Here is a 21,963-nt window from a genome sequence, read left to right as displayed (position 1 = left end):
TTTCTGTTTTCCGTTTTCTCCCTCCCTCCTTTCTTAAAAAGTGGGATAACATTAGCCATTTTCCAATCCTCAGGAACTGATCCTGAATCTAAGGAACATTGGAAAATGATTACCAATGCATCCGCAATTTCCAGGGCCACCTCCTTTAGTACCCTAGGATGCAGACCATCTGGACCTGGGGATTTGTCAGCCTTCAGTCCCATCAGTCTTCTCATCACCGTTTCCTTCCTAATGTCAATCTGTTTCACTTCCTCTGTTACCCTATGTCCTTGGCCCATCCATACATCTGGGAGATTGCTTGTGTCTTCCCCAGTGAAAACAGAATTAAAGTACTCATTAAATTCTTCTGCCATTTCTGTTTCCCATAACAATTTCACCCAATTCATTCTTCAAGGGCCCAACATTGTTCTTAACTATCTTCTTTCTCTTCACATACCTAAAAAAGCTTTTGCTATCTTCCTTTATATTCCTGGCTAGCTTGAGTTTGTACCTCATTTTTTCTCCCCGTATTGCCTCCTTAGTTAAGTTCTGTTGTTCCTTAAAAACTTGCCAATCATCTGTCCTCCCACTCACCTTAGCTCTGTCATACTTCCTTTTTTTTTATTGCTATGCAATCTCTGACTTCCTTTGTCAACCACTGAGGCCCCTTTCCCCCCCTTTGAATCCTTCTTTCTCTGGGGGATGAACTGATTTTGCACCTTGTGCATTATTCCCAAGAATACCTGCCATTGCTGTTCCACTTTCTTTTCTGCTAGGCTATCCGTCCAGTCAACTTTGGCCAGCTCCTCCCTCATGGCTCCATAGTTTTCCCTGTTCAACTGCAACACTGACACCTCCGAGCTGCCCTTACCCTTCTCAAATTGCAGATAAGAATTTATCATATTATGATCACTACCTCCTAATGGCTCCTTTACTGCAAGATCGCTTATCAATTCCTGTTCATTACATAACTCTAAATCCAGAATTGTCTTGTCCCTGGACGGCTCTCGTACAAGCTGTTAAAAGAATGCATCCCGTAGACACTCTACAAACTCCCTATCCTGTGGTCCAGCACCAATCTGATTCTCCCAGTTCACCTGCGTGTTGGAATCCCCCATAACTACTGCGACATTACCTTTGCCACATGCCAATGTTAACTCCCTATTCAACTCGCACCCAATATCCATGCTACTGTTTGGTGGCCTGTTGACAACACCCATTTGGGTCCTTTTGCCCTCACTGTTCCTCAATTCTATCCACACAGACTCTACTTCTCCTGACCCTATGTTCCCCCCTTGCAAAGGACTGAATCTCATTCCTCACCAACAGGGCCACCCCACCCCCTCTTCCCACATTTATGACCCTACGATAGCACATATACCCTTCTACATTCATTTCCCAGGTCTGATCTCCCTGCAGCCATGTCTCCGTTATCCCAACAACATCATAGTTACCCATTCGCACCTGGGCTTCAAGCTCATCCACCTTATTTCTGACACTTTGTGCATTCAGATATAGAATTTTTAGCCCATTTTTCTCCTCTCTGTTTGAATCACTGCCTATTGTGCTTAACCCAGCTCCCCGAACTCCCATCAGGCTATATGCCCCTAGAATTTTGTTGTCCTTCCTAAATTTACTTATTCTTTCAACACATTTAACTCCATGTTCCGTCAGACCACCCCTCTGTACATGTGTCCTCCTTATCACTTGTTCCGCCTCACCTTTCTCTACTACACACTTAATATTCTGGAACCGTGTAGTCCCCACCTGTCCTGTATTCTTCCTCTCGCTAACCTCTCTCACATTCTGGATCCCCGCCCCCTTCAAATTTAGTTTAAACCAACCCCCCCCCCCCCAAGAAGCACTAGCAAACTTCCCTGCAAGAATGTTAGTACCGCTCCAGTTCAGGTGTAAACCGTCCCTTCGGAACAGATCCCACCTTCCCTGGAACAAACCCCAATTATCTAAAAACCTGAAGCCCTCCCTCCAGCACCATCCTCTCAGCCACGTATTAATCTTTATAATCCTTCTGTTCCTTGCCTCACTCGCATGTGGCACAGGTAGCAATCCTGAGATTGTTACCCTGGAAGTCCTGCTCTTCAGCTTCGCACCTAACTCCCTGAACTCCCTACACAGGACCCTCTCACTCATCCTACCCACGTCATTGGTCCCTACATGGACTACAACATCTGAATTCTTGCCCTCCCTCTCGAGAATAACCTGCACCCGATCTGAGATGTCTCGGACCCTGGCACCAGGGAAGCAACATACCATCCGAGACTCCCGATCTTCCCCACAAAATCTCTTATCCACCCCACTGACTATAGAATCCCCTATCACTACCGTTCCCTTCTCTTCCCTCCTCCCCTTCCTAGTCAAGGGTCCAACCTCAGTGCCAGAGACAGGACCACTGCAGCTTGTTCCTGGTAGGTCATCCCCACCAACAGTATCCAAAACGGTATACTTATTTTTGATGGGAATGGCCACAGGGGTGCTCTTCTCTCTCTGTCTGCTCCCCCTGCCTCTCTTGACTGTCACCTATTTGCCTACCTCCTGTCGGTGTGATTACCTCCCGATAACCCTTATCTATCTCTGCCTCTGCCTCCCGAATGATCCGTAGTTCATCCAGCTCCTGCTCCAATTCCCTAACTCGGTCTGATAGGAGCTGCAGCTGGATGCACCTTTTGCAGGTGTGGTCAACAGGGACAACTGTGTTGACCCTGACCTCCCACATACTGCATACGGAGCATACCACTGCTCTAACTGTCTCCCCCATTCCCTTATCCCAGATTAGTCAGAATAAATGAAAAGCAGGCTTCTTGCCGAAGTCCTCTTGTGCCGAAGCCCGCTGAGCCAAAGCCTAGCACTCTGCTCCCACACACTCTGCTGCCCGCTCCTGAAAGTGGGCCGCTTTTTAAAGCCCGTGCTAACTGCTGATGTCACCCACACTTGCGCAGCTTTACCTTCCTCCTCAGGTACTCTCCAGGTAGGTCCGAGGGTCTCGGCCTACCTACAATGGCTGATCCTCTGATCCTCCGATCTCCAGTACATATAAGAAGTATGTGGATAGGTACTCAGAGTTTAGAGTGATATCAGCCAAGTGCTGGGAATTGGGGTTAGCTTGAATAGGCACATCTTTGTCAGCATGGACACAGATGGATTAAAGGACCTTTTTTACCTGATGTACATCTCTATGAATCTATAAAGGAGACAATAACTCAAATAAACACATGTTACAACAGTAGTATGCAGAAGAGTATCTCTGAATACATATGTCAATCTCTGAAGTCTTTGGGCGACAACAGCAGAATAACATGACCATACACTCAGTGGTAACTTTATTAGGTATGAGAGATATCTAGTTGTAGTGAGAGATGAGAGGGGGGAGAGGAGGGAAGAGAGAGGAGATTTTGTTGTTGTAGCCCATCTTTAAAGTTTGACATGTTGTGTATTCAGAAATACTCTTCTGCATACTAATAATAATATTTTTTTTTAAAAAGGCAGAAATGGCTGGCTACATCAGAAGGATAAACACATTCAATTGCACAGCAGATAACTGGAAAATGTATACTGAATGAACTGAGAAGTATTTTGAAGCAAATGAACTACCCAATGAAAAGCAACTGCCCGTGTTACTGAGTACAATTGGTTAAAAAGCACAAAGTTTGCTGAAAAGTTTAACTGCTCCAACCAAACCAGCCAGAATGAGCTTGGCTGATAGTGTGAATGTAATGCAGGAACTTTAGAACCAAAACCATTGTTGATTGCTGAATGCTTTAGGTTTCATAAGAGGAATCAAAAGGCAAGAGAGTTTATTTCAGTTTATGTGGCTGAATTGAAGAAATTGCCTGAGCATTGCCAATTCAGTAATAGGCTTAACGATGCAATGAAAGATCAATATTTTGTAGAATCTTACAAGAAAGCATTAAAAATGGCTTCTAACCAAAGCATAACTGACATTTAAAAGAGCAGTAGAAATTGCTATATCAATGAAAACAGCAGCCAGAGACACAATTCAGCTGCAGCCAGGAGTGAAAGCAAGCAGGGACAAAATTGCAGCATCTAAACAGAAAACTGCTTTGCCAAACAAATTACGTTACCATTGTGGCTGGGGCTCACATACACCAGACCAATGCAGGTTTAAAGGTGAAACAGGCAGGAAGTACAACAAAGTCAGACACATACAAAGAGCAGGCTGGTCTGACAAATATGAATGGACTGTACTGGGAAGAGAAAAAGATAAAAAGTTAAGTTCTGGTTGCAGAAAGAGCACTAAACTGCACGCTATTGGACAAAAAAATCTGATAAAGATGAGAATGCAACAGGACTGAGTAGCCATCGGATTTACAATGTGAAAACTAGCAAGAGGCCAGCATATGGCTTATGCCAGAAGTGAACACCAAATTAATTAAAATGGACCTGGACACTGGCTTGGCTGATTCGGTCATTCCACAAAATAACTTTGAATAGCATTTCGAAGATATTGAATTGAAGCATGCAGATATCTAACTAAGAACTTACACTGAAGAAAACATAACTCCAGTGGGAAAGACATTTGTTACAGTGAGATACAACCAAGAAGCCACATTGGGCTTGTATGTAGTAACAACAGAAAGGCCATCGTTGTGGGGATGTCATTGGCTGAGATAACTACAACTTGATTGAAGATCCAATGCAATTTACATGCCACATCCCCTGCAATAAAGTTAACTAAAAGCAAAATAATAAAGGTGCCACAGCAATGTTTAGGATGGTATTGAAAAACTTAAACATATCAAGGATAAGCAAACAAGAGAGAGTCTGCAGATGCTGGAAATCCGAGCAACATGTAAAAATGCTTGAGGAACTCAGCAGGGCAGGCAGCATCTATGGAAAAAAGTACAGTCTACATTTCAGGCTAAAACCTTGCCGAAGAGTTTTGGCCCGAAACATCGACTGTACTTTCTTCCACAGATGCTGCCTGCCCTGTTGAGTCCCTCCAGTATTTTGTGTGCACATCAAAGGTAAAATAGCTTTATATGAAAATACCATCTGTGATAAAGTAGCCAGAAAGCTAGATTTCTGGAGGCTGAAAGAATTCTTTTCAAGGTTGAGAGAAGCCCATGGGTAATGTCAGTGGTCCTAGTAGCCAAGAGGAATGTGTCTGTCAGGATCTACGGTGATTTTAAGGTCACCACCAACCCAGCAGCTTCTGCCCAGGATAGAGGATATCTCTGCAAACCTTAATGGAGGGAACACTTCAGCAAAGTGGACTTTGCTGAGGCCTACCTACAGATGGAGATGGAAGAAGAGTCCAAAGTGTTTCTCATCATAGGTACTCACAAGGAGCTTTATCACTATAATAGGCTTACTTTTGGTGTATCATCTGCACCTGCACTTTCACAAAAAGTTATGGACCAGGTGCTACAAGGCACTCCCTGTTACTTGGGTGACAGCATTGTTACTGGAGAAGAAGACAAGGAACATCTCCAAAATCTTAAGACAGTGTTAAAGATTAGAAGATTTTGAGCTCAGAGCACCACGCAACAAGTATGAATTGTTTAGAAAAGGCATCATTTACTGTGATCACACTATTGATATACAAGGATTACAGATGTGTGCTGAGAAAATTCATTCAGTGATGAATGCTTCAAGGTCAAAATACGAGTCACAGTTGTGGTCCTTTTATGATTTGTCAATTATTGTGACAGATTCCTGCCAAACCTGGCTACTGTGCTCCACCCCGGAGGAAGTGGTAATGGACAAAGCAGTGTGAGGTGGCTTTCAAAAACACAAACAAAATGATGACATCATACTCTGTGGCATCATGACCCTCATCATCCACTGAAGCTTGCCTATGATGTCTCACTTTATGGTTTGGGTGCAATCATGTCCCATAGACTTAGTATCACATTCCCTTACTATTTCAGAGAAATATTATGCACAGATTGACAGAGAGGCCTTGAATCTAGTTTGGTGTTTAAAACATTTCAACCAGTACTTGTACAGGAGAAAGTTAACCCTCTTCCAGTAAAGATGGCACTATCGAATGCAAGTGATAGCTCCCTGGTAGTTAAAAGATAAGAAATCCAACTAAAACATCACTAAAAGTAGCTTTACTGAGGTAATTTGTGTTAAATTATCACCCCAGACTCTGAAGGGGCAAGCAATAGTGAGGTGACTTCATTGGATGAGCCAAGGTGGTGTGCTGCAAATTCGTTGCAGATGGAGTTGTGATGTCTGTTCAATTGGCTTGTGTGTGAGGTGGGATCACTCTGGGCGCTGAACTGATTTGAACAGCTTGAGAGTGGCTTTGGGCTGGGCAACAAAACCTGGGCCTGGAGTAAGTCACTGGGCAGTGTGGTGGAGGCCCGGAGCCTTTCACTGCAGCCAGGTCCTAGACCACGGTACAATTCGCTGTCTAGACAATTTAAATACCAGCCCAGATCTGAGACAAGTGCCGACTTTTCTCACTCTCCACGATGTTTACTCCTTCACTACAGGCAGCCGAAGCCTTTTGTTGTCCATTGTTGGTCAATTCAACAGCATCCAAGATAGATCAGAAAGACAGGGTGTCAGGATCCAGGATGAGAGTTGATATTGCTTTCTCTCTGCGATGGTCCGTGCTCTCCCCATGGCGCTTCGGTTATGAAGACTGCCCTGGCTGCCATGCTCTGTGCCCAGTGATGAACTGGTATGCGAGGCTTAAAACCTACTCCAGGCTGCTCCGGGGTTCGGACCCGAGGTCCCAGTTTTGGTTTGGAATGTTGTTGTTTGCTTCAATTGTTTGCACGATTTGTGTTTTTCTTTCTCTTGTACATTTATTTTAATTATTATATTTTTTCCTCTTTAACTGGGTTCTTTTGGGTTTCTTCCTTTGTGCCTACCTGTGAGCGAGCAAATCTCAAGGTTGTATAATTTATACAGTACATTCTTTGATAATAAATGTCCTTGAATCTTGAATCTTTACTGATGATCAACCACTGACGTCAATTTTTGAATCCACAGAAAGGTGTTCCACTAACAGAAGCAGTACGAGTGCAGAGATGGGCTTTGTTTCTTCTATTACAAGATCAAATACAAGAAGACAACTAATCATGAAAATGCTGATAGATTGTCTGACTTACCCTTGGAAAAGGAAGTACCTGAAAAATTTACAAAAGACGACTTTCCTCCTGACATATTCTCCGTATTACAGCAGAAATGATTCAAGGGAAATCAGAAAAGAACTCGCACTGTCTGAATAGCTGAGAGCACAGAGCACCCCTGTGGCCATTCCCCTCAATAATAAGTACACCGTTTTTGATACTGTTGTGGGGGATGACCTCCCAGGGGAATGCCATGGACACCAGGTTACTGGCACTGAGCATGGGTCCGTGGTGCAGACGTGAAAGAGGGAGAAGAGGAGATTAGTAATGATCGGGGACGCAATAGGGGTACAGACAGGAGATTCTATGGACGTAAATGGGACAGATACCCTGATGGTACTCCGCCTCCAATGTGCCAGGGTCAAGGATATCTTGGATCATGTCCACAGCATTTCAGAGAGGGATGGGGAGCAGCCAGATGTCTTGGTACATATTGGTACCAATGACATAGGAAGGAAAAGCAATGAGGTCCTGAAGAGAGAATTTAGAGAACTAGGTAGAAAGTTGAGAAGCAGGACCTCCAGTTAGTAATTTCTGGATTGCTATCTGTGCCACTTGGTAATGAGGGTAGAAACGGGATGACCTGTCAGATAAATGTGTGGCTGAGAAATTAGTGCCAATAACATAGGAAAGGAAAAGCAAAGAGGTCCTATTGCTAATTTGAAACCGCTTGGCAATTCACTTACCCCAATTAAGAGATACCATGTCCCAAATAAACAAAAGGAATCCTGACAATTTTCTCAATAATTTTTTGTTCGTTAAGACTTGTCTCAAATAACTGGCTGCCCAATGAACCAGAGTCCACTGTATATGCATTGACACTGGACAGAAATGGTGCTAGACTTAACTGATACCCCTTTGAATTTAAAAGCCCATCAACTCTCATTAATTGTATGGAATGTCTACTATACTTGGGTGTGATGGAGTGTCTGGGCATTCCAGATGAGAGTAAATTGGATGTGGATTCATTTTCAGTAAGAAATAATTGCATGTACTCATTTCAAAAGCATATTTCATCCTTTGGATTGCAGAATACTAAAAAAATGTTTAATTTAAACTAAATGATCCTTTAGATTTTCTTTCCCAAATTTTCTCCTTAATAATTCAAAGTATTGTACTTCAAATAGAAAATGGATATTTCCATTTATATATTTTGATAGCATTGACAAATTAATCACTTATTTTAACAACCAACCATCAGTGTATTAAGTGCTAATAGCAATGATGCAAGGCTTAATTATACAGATATTTAATGTTTGCTGATTCTAGAGACATCAATAAAAGAACAGAAATTTTGGGATGTTAAATCAGTTTCCTTAGAGAAAGGAGAGGACATAAATTTATTCAAGGACAAGAAGAACCTTTGGGCTTACCTCACCTGCCACAGTCACAATGCTACATGACAAGTAACTGTTCTGTATGCGGTGAGGACAATAATAATGTTAGGGGTCAGGTTAGAATTTCCTCACAGAATGAGGGAGTGTTAGAGATCAGGGATAGTAAATGAAGAGTTAGGAGCAGGACCTGGTGTTCAGGTTAACAAGGTGCTGAGCTGTGATGATTGTCGATGTTGTGGCTCTGACTGAGCTGTTTTTTTAGGTCCGTAGCCATGGTTTTTGGGATAACACAGAGTTAGGGGTCAGGTTAGGGTTTGAGGGCAGAGATGAGGGACTTGGAGGTCAGAGGCGGGAGATGAGGAGTCAGGGTTGGAGCTGGTGTTTGCAGTCTGTGGTCAAAGATCAGCGATCCCAGAGGTTGAGTTGCAAATGGTGAGGATACCAGTGATACCCAGGTCCTCAGGTCCTGGATTGGAGGTCTGTTAGGACGGAAGTCATGAGTGCTGGTGACCTCCCATGTCATTGGGATGAGAGGTCTGTACAAGTTCAGAAGATGAGGGCAGGCGCAGGTGAAACCTGTAATTGGCTAGTCCTGGGGTTGAGCCTCAAAATCAAACCCATGATCAGTGAGTACTGGGGTCAAGGCCTTTTGGTTAAAAACTAATTGGAGGGTCCTGAGGTCAGTGAAGTCTGGAGCCTGGAGGTAGAAACCTGGAGGTCAAAGGCCCTGGATCAGATTTTTTTTGGAGGTTAGGGGCCTGATGTTTGTGAGTCTGTGCCAGGGACTGGAGGCTGGAGGCCCAGTGGCTGCAAATCTAAGAGTCCAAAGCCAAGGACTGGAGGTGCAGAGGCTGCCTACCCAGGTACTGGAGGCTTGTCTGTGTGGTGCCGAAGTGGGGAAGGGGCTTGCTTTGCTTTGTTGCAGTTGTTGCTGCTGCTTGTGTTGTTCTGCTGAACATTGTGGGCATGGTTTTATCAGTGCCAGAATGTGCAGTGACTCTGGGAGGCTGCTCCCAGAGTGACTGCACATTGGGTATGTTGGTTGTTAATGCAAACACAGCTTTTTACTATGCTTTGATGTACATGTGATAACTTGCATCGAAATTTGATTCTGAATCTGAATGTTTGTTTCATCTGCCCTCTACTTAGCCAGTTCCACAACCTTGCCAAAACGCCGAATTATAATGGATAACCAATGACTCAGTATGTATTTAAAGGGAAGGATAATCCAGTATCATTTGCTTCCTAGCAATTTAGTTGCAATAATGAATGCATCTATTTTCTTCAGTACAATTCCGGTTCATTTTAACATCAGGGTTGAATGATCTGCTCAAAGATGAAAAAAGCAATCTGATACAAGGACAAGTCGAATATAGAGCCATTCAGCACCAACTGCTTTGGCATGCTTTACAAATGGTTTCCAGATCTTTCAACGAAGTCCAAAATTTCATGGAACTTCCAATTAATTTTAACGTATCAAAACATTGCCCCAAAATCCTTGCAAAATTGCAGGTAGCCCTCAACAGATATACTCCTAATCTAACAGTAGCAAACACAGAGCTGAATTTCTCACCTCATCGTTAAAAGTCTCATATCTTTGGATGCAGGCAAAGACCATGATGAGCAGAGTTAATCATTCTTCTGATTAAACTAAATTTAGCTGCTGATTAAAGTAAATGCTCTCCAGGGATGAAATTCACTTGATGAACATTTTATCATTCACAGTTAGTTGATAGCTAAAACAAAATACAAACTGATTTACTGAAGGAAATGTTTTTAATTCTGAAGAACAATGGGGACAAACAGTTCGTTTAGGAAGTTCCTGAAGAAGAAGAACAATGCACTAGATAGCACATTCTACATTAATTAGGATTTAAGAGTTTCCTACGAGGTAGAGTCAACGTTTGGAGTTTAAAGGTCACCTACTTTTGACAAAGTTTGGGAGTGTGGAAAAAGAGTAAAAATATCAAAACAAGTTATTATTGGATCAACAGACATAAAATTCTGGCAGAACTCAGCAGGTCAGGCAGCATTTATGATGATAAACTAACACATTCAATGTTTTGGGCCAAGATCCTTCATCAGGGCTTGAAAAGGAAGTCAGCAAAAGCCAGACTAAGTATTTATGGCAAGGGGGAACACAATCTGGTGGATGATAGGTGAATCCAGGTGGGAGGTGGAAGAAGTGACGGGTTGATGAAGAATGAATCTGATAGGAGAGGACAGTAGATAACAGAATAAAAGGAAGGACGTGGAGTACCTGAGGCAGGAGGCTGATGGTGATGAGCAGATTGTGAAAGCCAGCGATAACAGGGCCACAGGAATGAGGAAAAATAAGCAGAGGTGGCGAAATCAGAGGGGATTTGTTACAGGAAGTTAGAAAGATGGATGTTGATGGAGACCACCAAGTCTGAATATGAGGTGTTGTTCCAGTCTGCATGTGGCAATAAAGGAGACTGTGGACAGACACACCAGTGTGGGAATGGGAAGTGGAATTAAGGTGGCTAGCCGCTGACCATAACTGGCTGTTGCAGTGGATGTAGTTAAGGTGCTCAATGGAACAGTCACCCAGTTAGCACCAGGTCTCACCGATGTAGAGGAGGCCACCCCAGGAGAACCAGATACAATAAATGACACTGAAGAATTCCCAGGTGAAGTGCTGGAGGGACTGTTTAGGACCCTACATGGTGGTAAGGGAGGAAATGCATGATTGTAGAGTTAAGTGCCTGGAAGGTGACGAGAGGTCAGCAAATGGAGTTTAGTTAAAATGGGAAAGGATGGGAACCAGGTTTTGTTGTCAGCTGATGTTGGATTACTCAATGCTGCTTGATTGTGGATTTAAACTTTCTGAAAGGTGCCAGCTCACCATTTCCTTGTCTTCTCCAGTTAAGTTACTTCTGGAGGTCATCCCATTGAGAACTCTTGGGAGAACTCAAATGTAACCTTCAGCTGGCACTATGTCTCTGGGCCAAGCTATCAACCACATTTGCTAAACAATCAGATCTCACCTCCACTTGATCCTCAATTTTGTGGAAGTACATTACATGACCATGCTTGAGAGCATGAAATCGAGCAAAATTATATTTCAATACTGTTGTCTTCCTGCTGTTCCTAAAATCACTGGTCATGATGTACTCCCTTGAAATGAGAAATTAGTACAGGGCAAAGCTATAGTGTAGGTAATGCAAAGAACCTATACCATCTGCAGCATATGAAGCAGTAGTGGTTATTAGAAACATAGAAATCTGCAGCACATAACAGGTCCTTGAGCCACAATGTTTTGACGACCATGTAACCAACACTAGAAACTGCCTAGAATTTCCCTACCGCATAGCCTTCTATTTTTCTAAGCTCCATGTACCTTCCTGAGAGTCTCTTAAAAGACCCTATTGTATCCGCCTCTACCACCTTCATTGGCAGTGCATTCCACGCACTCACCAATTCCTGTGTGAAGAACTTACCCCTGATATCTCCCTGGTTCCTACTTCCAGGCACCTTAAAACTATGTCCTTTTGTGTTAGCCATTTCAGCGCTGGGAAAAAGCCCCTGGCTATCCACATGTTCAATGCCTCTCTTCACCTTGTACACCTCTATCAGGTTACCTCTCATCCGCCGTCACTCCAAGCAGAAAAGGCCAAGTTCATTCAATCTATTCTCATAAGGCATGCTCTCCAATCAAGGCAACATCCTTGTAAATCTCCTCTGCACTCTTTCTATAATATTCACATCCTTCCTGTAATGAAGTAAGCAGAACTGAACACAGTACTCCAAGTAGGGTCTAACTAAGGTCTTATAAAACTGTAACATTACCTCATGGCTCTTGATGAAGGCCAACACACCATATACCTTCAATACTGTCAACCTGGCTAAGGATGGGACAAGGTTGAATGTGACAATTGTGTAATTGTATGTACTTTGAATATGGCTTCAGTACTGATCTACCCAAAACTGGCCAGCATAACTCCCTACTTGCTGAGTCAAGAAACCCAAATGTGCTTCTTTCCCTCCCATTTGTGCCTGCTACCACTGCTTGTGTGCCCTTGGTCTGAAAGAAAATAGGGCACTGAGTATACTCTAATTTCCTGGGTGATGCGGCTCTCCTGGTGTAATCCTTGACAGTTTGTGTGAAATGGGATGAGAGCAGGGCTTACAACAATACTCGGTGTGCAAAGTTGAATATAGCTAGGAACATTTGGTATCAATCTTAATGACTATTGCTTGATGAATGACGTTGGTGTGGCACATTCAGCAGTTCCCAAGGTTGGTTAATGTGATAAGACACACTCATGACCTTAAACAAAGTACTCATAGCATGTGAGCAAATAATACCTTGAGATTAATTTTTTGCAGGCATTTGCAAACAAACAAATATAATGGAATCAATAAAAAAAACTAAAAGCAAAGACTAACAACCAACAAATGTGCGAAAGAAGACAAACTGAAATATAAATAATACTGAGAATATGAGTTATAGAGTTCCTTGAAAGTGACGCCAAAGGTGACGGAATCAGTTCAAAGTTGAGGTGAGTGAAGTTATTCATGCTGATTTAAGAGCCTGATGGTTGAAGGATAATAACTGCTCCTGAACCTGATTGTGTGGGACCAAAGGCTTCTGCACCTCCTTCCCAATAGCAGCTGCAAGGAAAGAGCAGGGCTGGATGGTGAGGTTCTTGAGGTCATTAAACTACTTACAGTTCTGATCCCAGCTCCTTTGGGTTGGACTCTTTGAATTAACTTTGGTTGCTCACTAGCCAGTTTTCCAAGGAATTGACCTCAATACTCCAGCAGTATCCAAGTAACTCATAATATTAAGCAAATGTTGACCACTTGATGCCTTAGTCCTCACTGCAGGACCAAAAGCAGATGAAGATGAGTTGGCAAAGGTCTAAAATTATATTGCAGTCAGAAGGCATTACCTTACTTGGTACCTACTCCACCATGGTTTCTGTCCATGATCTAAAATCCTCAGAATTATCTGTTAGCTATGTGGTGCTGCCTTCTCTCCTGCTTCCCAAGTTGGAATCACTTCTTGCTTCATTCACAAATGCACCTTCTTTTTAAGATGGGAAGTGGAAATATTTATGACATTGATGACATCGAGCCGAACTTGAAGAGCACAACTTGCACTGGATGAAGATGTAAATCATTCAAATGAACAGGTAGTTCATAGGTGCCACGCTCTCTACGTTCAGTGGAAATGGGCCGATCATGGACCTCAACCCTCACTTCTGTTTGGAGGAATATTACACTCCCTTTAAATTAGAAACAAAAGCAGATGTATATGGATGAAATTAAAGTTATTACCTAGACTTGGATTATGCTATTTTGTTCATCAGAACTTCATTAATTTGGACAAAATTCCAAAATAAATTTATTTGAAATTAAATAATAAAATTATGGAAAGACTGAGAAAGTTGCTGCTTAGTAAAAAATCAGGTGAATAATGATGCAAATTTATGAATGAACCTTCAAAAATAAACATATCTCCTGTTGTGCAATTGTATAGTTCACAAATTAAATGTTAATTCAAAGTGAGTAGCCTTATGGAAGAGGAGCAAAATATCCTATTCAAATTGTAACCAGGCAGCAATCACAGATTTTTCATTCAAGGTACAATAGGTGCAGATGGCACTATGGACATTGGACTTTGCAATAGTTCACTGGTTTTATAGGAACAGGCAGTATCAGAGACTATAAGCAGTTGGGGAAAAAATCCTCAATGATGGGGGTAAAACAGTTACTTCCATTCCATCACAGGAGCTTATCTTCTTGGGATTCAAAGGCAAGTCCTTACAGCTCTTCAGTTGAAAAATCTATTCTGCAATGTGATATTTATACAACATTCAGCCAGTGCTTCTGCTCCACATCCAGCAGCGACAGTTGACCACATCTGCAACAAGGGCAAGTGTGACAATCCCAGAGGTGACTCATGGCCCAGCTGGATTCATCAAGTACAGAATGGCAAGTTGCTGATGTATATGTACAATGAGGAAAGTAAGCAGAAAGCTGATAAAAACACTATGGATGAAAAATAAAATAATTTAATTCAGTTTGTTGTAATTGCTTGTTGAATTCCTGCTTAAATGCTTCCAAGAATCTCATGTCTACAGGTGTTATTTTCTAGTTACCTTCCAAACATTTTTTAAATGTGTCACAATGTCTGTTAATTTTTCTTTAATTTATCATTCAAGGCATACAATGGCCAGCAGCACAAGAGAATAAATTGTTGTGGAGCACAACCATCAACTCTGCAGCACAATCAATTTTGAGATCCACGGAATGCATTTCCCGTAATTTCACTTCAGAGGTAATTTAGAGATTATACAACTTCTGCCTCTTGATCTCCGGTCACATTTAAGATGATAGAAAAACCATTGTTTTATAACAACTTCTGACTTTGCATTATTTTTCAATAATTATTTAAGGAAAAGGTCAAGTTAATAACTAATATGGTGCTTTTATAAAATATCTTTAATGTAGCGGAAGAAATTCAATGTTCTAGTGTTATAATCAGATATATATGGACATCTGCTCTATTGTGTTACTAACCTGAGTTGGAGGAATCATTAGAGGTTAAAACAGGTTGTGTCCAAACGAGTCACTGCAGTAATGCAGACTGCCTGGTCTACAGTTGAGAATAATTGCATGTGATTACGTGCCAGTGATAGCTGTGATAAATCATATTGAGGACCAAGCATTTTCTGCTGCCTGAAAGAATAATGGAAGCCGCTTCAACAATGACTTACAAGAAATGAATACGCACACAGTGGCCAGCTGAGTACCTCCTGCTCCTAACAAAGTGACCACCAAGTGATCAACACCATGTTCAAGGTCTTCTGCTGCTGCAGCCCATCCACTTCAAGGTTCAACATGTGTGTTCAGAGATGCTCTTCTGCATATTAACATGTAAAGATTTGAGTAAAGTGGCCACTGAGTGTATATTTTAATAGCAAATATTAAGGTCTGCAGTGAAAGAGTTGGTAGAGGAGCTAATTGGATGGTACTTTTATTGAGTTAGCAGAGGGATAGCAGGACTCAGTTTCCTAGTGCAGACTTCTAAGACCAGCCAACTGGTTACAAGAAATGCAGGCCACTAAAAAGGAGAAAAAGAAACAAAAAATTGATTTATAGGACTGGGGGGGGGGCAGGGGTGGAGGGATTTCAGAATCATAAAGACAATAGACAATAGGTGCAGAAGTAGACCATTCGGCCCCTCGAGTCTGCACCGCCATTCTGAGATCATGGCTGATCATTCACTATCAATACCCAGTCCCTGCCTTGTCCCCATATCCCTTGATTCCCGTATCCATCAGATATCTATCTAGCTCCTTCTTGAAAGCATCCAGAGAATTGGCCTCCACCGTCTTCTGAGACAGTGCATTCCAGACCCCCACAACTCTCTGGGAGAAGAAGTACTTCCTTAACTCTGTCCTAAATGACCTACCCCTTATTCTCAATCCAGGCCCTCTGGTACTGGACTCTCCCAACATCTGGAACATATTTCCTGCCTCAATCCTATCAAATCCTTTAATTATCTTAAATATTTCAATCAGATCCCCTCTCAATCTCCTCAATTCCAGCGTGTACAAGTCCAATCTCTCTGCGTAAGACAGCCCTGCCATCCCAGGAATCAACCTAGTGAATCTACGCTGCACTTCCTCAATTGCCAGAATGTCCTTCCTTAAACCTGGAGACCAAAACTGTACACAATATTCCAGGTGTGGTCTCACCAGGGCCCTGTACAAATGCAAAAGGACATCCTTGCTCTTGTATTCAATTCCCCTTGTAACAAAGGCCAACATTCCATTTGCCCTCTTCACTGCCTGTTGCACTTGCTCATTCACCTTCATTTACTGGTGAACTAGGACTCCTAGGTTTCTTTGCATTTCTCCCTTACCTAACTCTACACCGTTCAGACAATACTCTGCCCTCTTGTTCCTGCTTCCAAAGTGTATAACTTCACATTTATTCACATTGAATGACATCTGCCAAGTATCTGCCCACTCACTCAGCCTATCCAAGTCTCCCTGTATTCTCCTAACGTCCTCTTCGCATGTCACACTGCCACCCAGTTTAGTATCGTCAGCAAACTTGCTGATATAGTTTTCAATGCCCTCATCTAAATCATTGACATAAATCGTAAAGAGCTGTGGTCCCAATACAGAGCCCTGTGGTACCCCACTAGTCACCTCCAGCCAGTCCGAGAAACACCCATTCACTGCTACCCTTTGCTTTCTATCTGCCAACCAGTTTTCTATCCATGTTGAAACCCTGCCCCCAATGCCATGAGCTCTGATTTTACTCACCAATCTCCTATGTGGCACCTTATCGAATGCCTTCTGAAAATCTAGGTATACAACATCCACTGGCTTACCCTCGTCTAACATCCTTGTTACACCCTCAAAAAACTCCAACAGATTAGTCAAGCATGATTTGCCCTTGGTAAATCCATGCTGGCTCGGCCTAATCCTATTTCTGCCATCTAGATGTGCCACTATTTCGTCCTTAATAATGGACTCAAGCATCTTCCCCACGACTGACGTTAGGCTAACAGGGCGATAGTTCTCCGTTTTCTCCTTCCCTCCCTTCTTGAAAAGTGGGATAACATTAGACACTCTCCAATCTTCAGGAACTGATCCTGAATCTAAGGAACATTGAAAAATGATTACCAATGCATCCGCAATTTCCTGAGCCACCTCTTTTAGAACCCTCGGATGCAGACCACCTGGACCCGGGGATTTATTAGCCTTCAGTCCTACCAGTCTACTCATCACAGTTTCTTTCCTAATGTCAATCTGTCTCAATTCCTCTGATATCTTATGACCCTAGCCCATCCATACATCTGGGAGATTGCTTGTGTCCTCCCTGGTGAAGACAGATCTAAAGTACACATTAAATTCTGTTGCCATTTCCCTGTTTCCCATAACAATTTCTCCCAATTTATTCTTCAAGGGGCCAACATTGTTCTTAACTATCTTCTTTCTCTTCACATAGCTAAAAAAGCTTTTGCTATCCCCTTTTATATTCCTGGCTAGACTGAGCTCATACCTAAGGACTGAGTTCCTTTGATTTCACCATTAAGCTGTAATAATTTACTGAAATTACCCTTACAACATGCTGATCTTCATCCTTAAATAACAGCAAAGTACAAGATCCAGTAAAGCTTCCCATTTGATTGGACGTTTAACGTGAAATCCTTTCTTGGAATCTAGTTTGCAATCTGATTCCATCTGATTTCACAGCTCTAGTCCTGGAGCCTCAATCATGGTCAATCAATTCTTGGATTTTATATGGCAAAACTATACAGTCCAGACCAATGGAATCAAACCAAGGTGATGCACAATGGCCAAGCAGGCTCCTTGTTTGCAGCTCCTCTTACACAACAATGGCTCTCAATTCCATAATGTTTTGTTTCTAGGTGCCCACTACTAGATGCACTACTTGGGCTCAGATTCCAAACAGGTAGGACTTTAATGGAATGATCAAAGTTATAGTACAGGTGGGACATATGGTGGAGATGCTTTGAAATATGCCTGTCCAATGCCAAGAGATACCCATGTAACACAGTGGCATTGTGACAAACCTACAGCCCAAAGAATATGATAGAAATGCTCATCAGCACAAGACGTATATTTTAAGGTATTCTTCAAAGCGGGATAGGAAATCAAGCAGAAGAATATTAACTCATGACAAATGAATGGCCAAGTGCGTATGATGAGGCAAAGGGATGCAGATGGGAACAACTTCTATATAGAGTTCCAAGGAATGTATGCCTGAAAAAATTCACTTTGTAATCATGGGTGTAAATAAGGGATTTAAACAAGTCCCTGATCCTAACTAAAAAGAAATTAATTAGAAACACAGATAATGTCTGCATTTCTATGACGGCAAGTTGTAACAAGAAGAATATACTTCCATTTCTGTATGCATCTTGCACACTTTATTTCTAGCCAGACTACAGTAGTACTGCTGACCAGTTATCAACTAATACCTCTCTTTCTAGCCGTTAGTTGTAGTAAACAGACAGACACACACACACTGTAAAGCACGTATTGAAACAATTTCATTGTGACAGTAAACTTTATTAGAAACTTTGTCATTCAGTGAATTCACATTTAAAACTCTGAAGGCAACACCATCCTTACATTCGACATCCTACAACTGCAACAAGTTCCAGTTTAAAAACTAAATAAATTGATCAGGCAGATACTATTAAAACAGATCCAAGAAAATTAAGCAGCAGCATCTTAAAAAGTTCTGGTCTGAGCAGCAATGAAATGACTTAACTCCATCTGTGTAAGGACTGGTATGGAGCAGTCTCACACCTTCTGCACAGACAAACTATTCCACACACAACAGTACATTGCAGTAAACAAAGTTTATAAGCCTGAATGAAGTAAAGGCTTTTGTAAAACTTTGTTCATTTAAAAAAGTGACTTCAGCTTTGTAAGATTGAATTTTGTGTGATCTTCCAGTGGTGTTTTAAAATTCATTCAAAGCTTCCCGAGGAAATTTGCCACCAGAAGCTCTTGCATACAGGTTCAGAGGCATACATTTTCACTGTACCTGAACAGCCAGATCTCAATCAGTCATGCTGAAATTAATAGCATAGTAAATATATTCATGCCAATATCTTTGCACTTAGCTATTTTAATAGCCCCCTTGATGGTGTGCATCAACTGATTATCAAAATCAAGAATCTCTTTAACTTGCGTGTTCAATTTTAAATGGGAGGGGGATGAACAATTGCAAGGAGATATCCTCAATTGACTACCTGGTTAATATCACAGAATGCATGTGGACAATGTAGTTTAAAGGGACTAGCTAAATTACATATGCATATAAAGGCTTCTTGGATGAAGAGAATATCATGAGGTACTGTTTTACTGTTAAAATAAGAAATTCTTTAAACACTGTTTGAAATAATTCTCTTACTTCAGAAGATGGAATCTCCTAATTCTGTTTCTGCTAAACATAGTCTATATGGAAGTCACTATTTCAAACAACTACGGTGTCCTCCACAGATTAAAATAGGATGTAAACTCTAGTTTTCCATCTCTTTGCATTGATTTTTAAATGTAGTACCAGTTTTTTTCATCATTGGTATTGTAAATAATTCTTCAGGGAAATCGGCATTGGTAGAGTTTCTATTTCATGCAGTCGCTCTCTGCCGAGAGAAAGGCGAATGGATCTTCGGCATAAGTCCATTAAAGGCAACGGCTCCGCTAAAACAAAATAAGAAGTCAACATATTAAATACTGAATAATTAAATTCAAAATTATTGCAATGAAAACTGTTTTGCACATGCACTACTAATTCTCAAAATGAAAACATCTTAATTCTGTTCTATTTATAATTTTACTCCATTTTAAAGAGGTGTAAGCATTTTAACTGTAACAGTCACTCTTGTTTCTTCCATCATCTTTGGGTCAAAATCCTGAAATGCTCTATTTAACAACATTGCTGACATCCCTTCAACTTACAAACTGCAACAGTTCAAAGAAGCTTATCACTCTATCCCTCAAAGTCAAATTTTGGAGGGACAGTGGTTGATGGTCTTGAACTAAAAATAAGATCTCCAACATCACTAATCTACCAATTGACAGAAACAATTTTTATATACAATTAATTCTCTCAATATCACTCAAGTTTGAAAACACTTCAGATCTTCCACTCCAATGCAAGAAGTCCAACTCCTGGTCAATGCAAGTTATTCATTCATTCATTGTAGTTCCAAGCACACTGAACAGCAAATCCCTCGCAAGTCACCAAATATTCATTCAACACACTTGCCTGCACAAGGTGGCATTGGTGAAATATTCAGCTGAGCACAAGCACAACCACATAGATGTCCTTATAAATGTGGGCCTTGTAACCATAACCCCACACTATTATTCCTTTCACTAAGACACATCTGAAGTTAACTGTGGTATTTCAGTGCTATGCCAGCTGAGAATAGCTCACCAGATGACTAAAGGTTTCTGACCACACCAAGTAGTTACCTAATGAGCTTAGAGTCAGGCGTCATACATAATGAAAAAAAGCCCCTTCTATCCTCGCCAACGATCAAACACACATTTATGTGAATCTCATTTTATTCACTATATGTTTTTATCAATTCCACCCCCCCCCCCCAAGATTCTTCCACTCTTCTACACACCAGAGGCAGTTTAGAAGTCAATTAACCCATCAACATGACAATGCTAGAATTTCCCTATGATTTTGCTCAAGTGGTCAGGACATGCAAGCTGTGTTCTCGAAATCAATCAGGCAGAATCAAGTTCTAGAGAGTGGCAATAATGCTGCTTCACATCTCTAGCCACCCGGCATTCTGACTTCCAATGATGGCTGTCCATTCTCCCTGTGATTGCTTGTGTTTCCTCCCACATCTCACAGATGTATGTGTGTAATAAATGTCAGCCTCATGTAGATTGGTGGTAGGTTAAACAGTGGAATTGATGGAACAGGTTATAGGCAAAGAAAATTGAATTACTCAAGCCAGTGAATACTCAGCCCGAATGGCCTCCTTCAAAGTCATGAGAAAATGAAAACATTTGTATAGCCAAACACTAAAAGCAAAAATCCCACATCTGTAATAAAGTAAAAGAACAAATGTACATTTTCAAAGCATGTACTGAGATTCTGGCAATTCACCATTAACATTAAGGTAAAAATAAACCTATTACAAAGTTTTTGCTTGGCCCACTAGTTATTTCTCATTTCAAAAACAGCAGTGTAAAATAAAGAAATCTTGAAGCATGTGTCAATCAAATGGTATGGACTGGAGTTCACGTGCCAATATACTGTATATTACATGACTTCTCACTCCACCTTTTGTTCTTTCTTTAACAATAATAATACTGTATTTGGCTGCAGTCTATGAAAATTAGATGAAAAGTTATCATCCTAAAATATTAAATCTTTTTTTTCTGCCAACAAATGCTGCCTGACCTGCTGAGCATTTCTAGAGTTTTGTATAGTCATGAGTGAAAGCAGCCTTGGCTAGATTTCATACTTAATTTATATGCAGTTGTCCCAGCTGGATTTGTTCAGAAAGTTCATTACAATTATCCAGCTTCTATAATTAACCTGCATGAACCATCTCAAGATTTACGTATAGTCAATAGACAATAGGTGCAGAAGTAGACCATTCGGCCCCTCGAGCCTGCACCACCATTTTGAGATCATGGCTGATCAACTACTATCAATACCCGGTTCCTGCCTTGTCCCCATATCCCTTGATTCCCCTATTCATAAGATACCTATCTAGCTCCTTCTTGAAAGCATCCAGAGAATTGGCCTCCACCGTCTTCCGAGGCAGTGCATTCCAGACTCCCACAACTCTCTGGGAGAAGAAGTACTTCCTTAACTCTGTCCTAAATGACCTACCCCTTATTCTCAAACCATGCCCTCTGGTACTGGACTCACCCAGCATCTGGAACATATTTCCTGCCTCTATCTTGTCCAATCCCTTAATAATCTTATATGTTTCAATCAGATCCCCTCTCAATCTCCTTAAT

General features: G+C 41.5%; 1 protein-coding gene across 6 annotated transcripts in view; it reads right to left on the bottom strand.

The window, feature by feature from the left end:
* Positions 1-18,486: 18,486 nt before the first annotated feature.
* The window catches only part of LOC132379666 (SPRY domain-containing SOCS box protein 1-like), a 210,358-nt gene continuing 206,881 nt past the window's right edge, over positions 18,487-21,963 (bottom strand). For all 6 annotated transcript variants that reach the window (XM_059947900.1, XM_059947892.1, XM_059947910.1 and 3 more), the window contains one exon: positions 18,487-19,668. In XM_059947900.1, coding sequence (XP_059803883.1) covers positions 19,541-19,668 — 128 coding nt within the window. In that variant the 3' untranslated portion in view covers positions 18,487-19,540. The remainder of the gene's footprint in view (positions 19,669-21,963) is intronic.

The sequence above is a fragment of the Hypanus sabinus genome, chromosome 2 (genome assembly GCF_030144855.1).
Source record: "Hypanus sabinus isolate sHypSab1 chromosome 2, sHypSab1.hap1, whole genome shotgun sequence".
NCBI lineage: Eukaryota > Metazoa > Chordata > Chondrichthyes > Myliobatiformes > Dasyatidae > Hypanus > Hypanus sabinus.
Note: the sequence above shows the minus strand (reverse complement) of the source record. Positions and strands in the feature narration are given on the sequence as shown.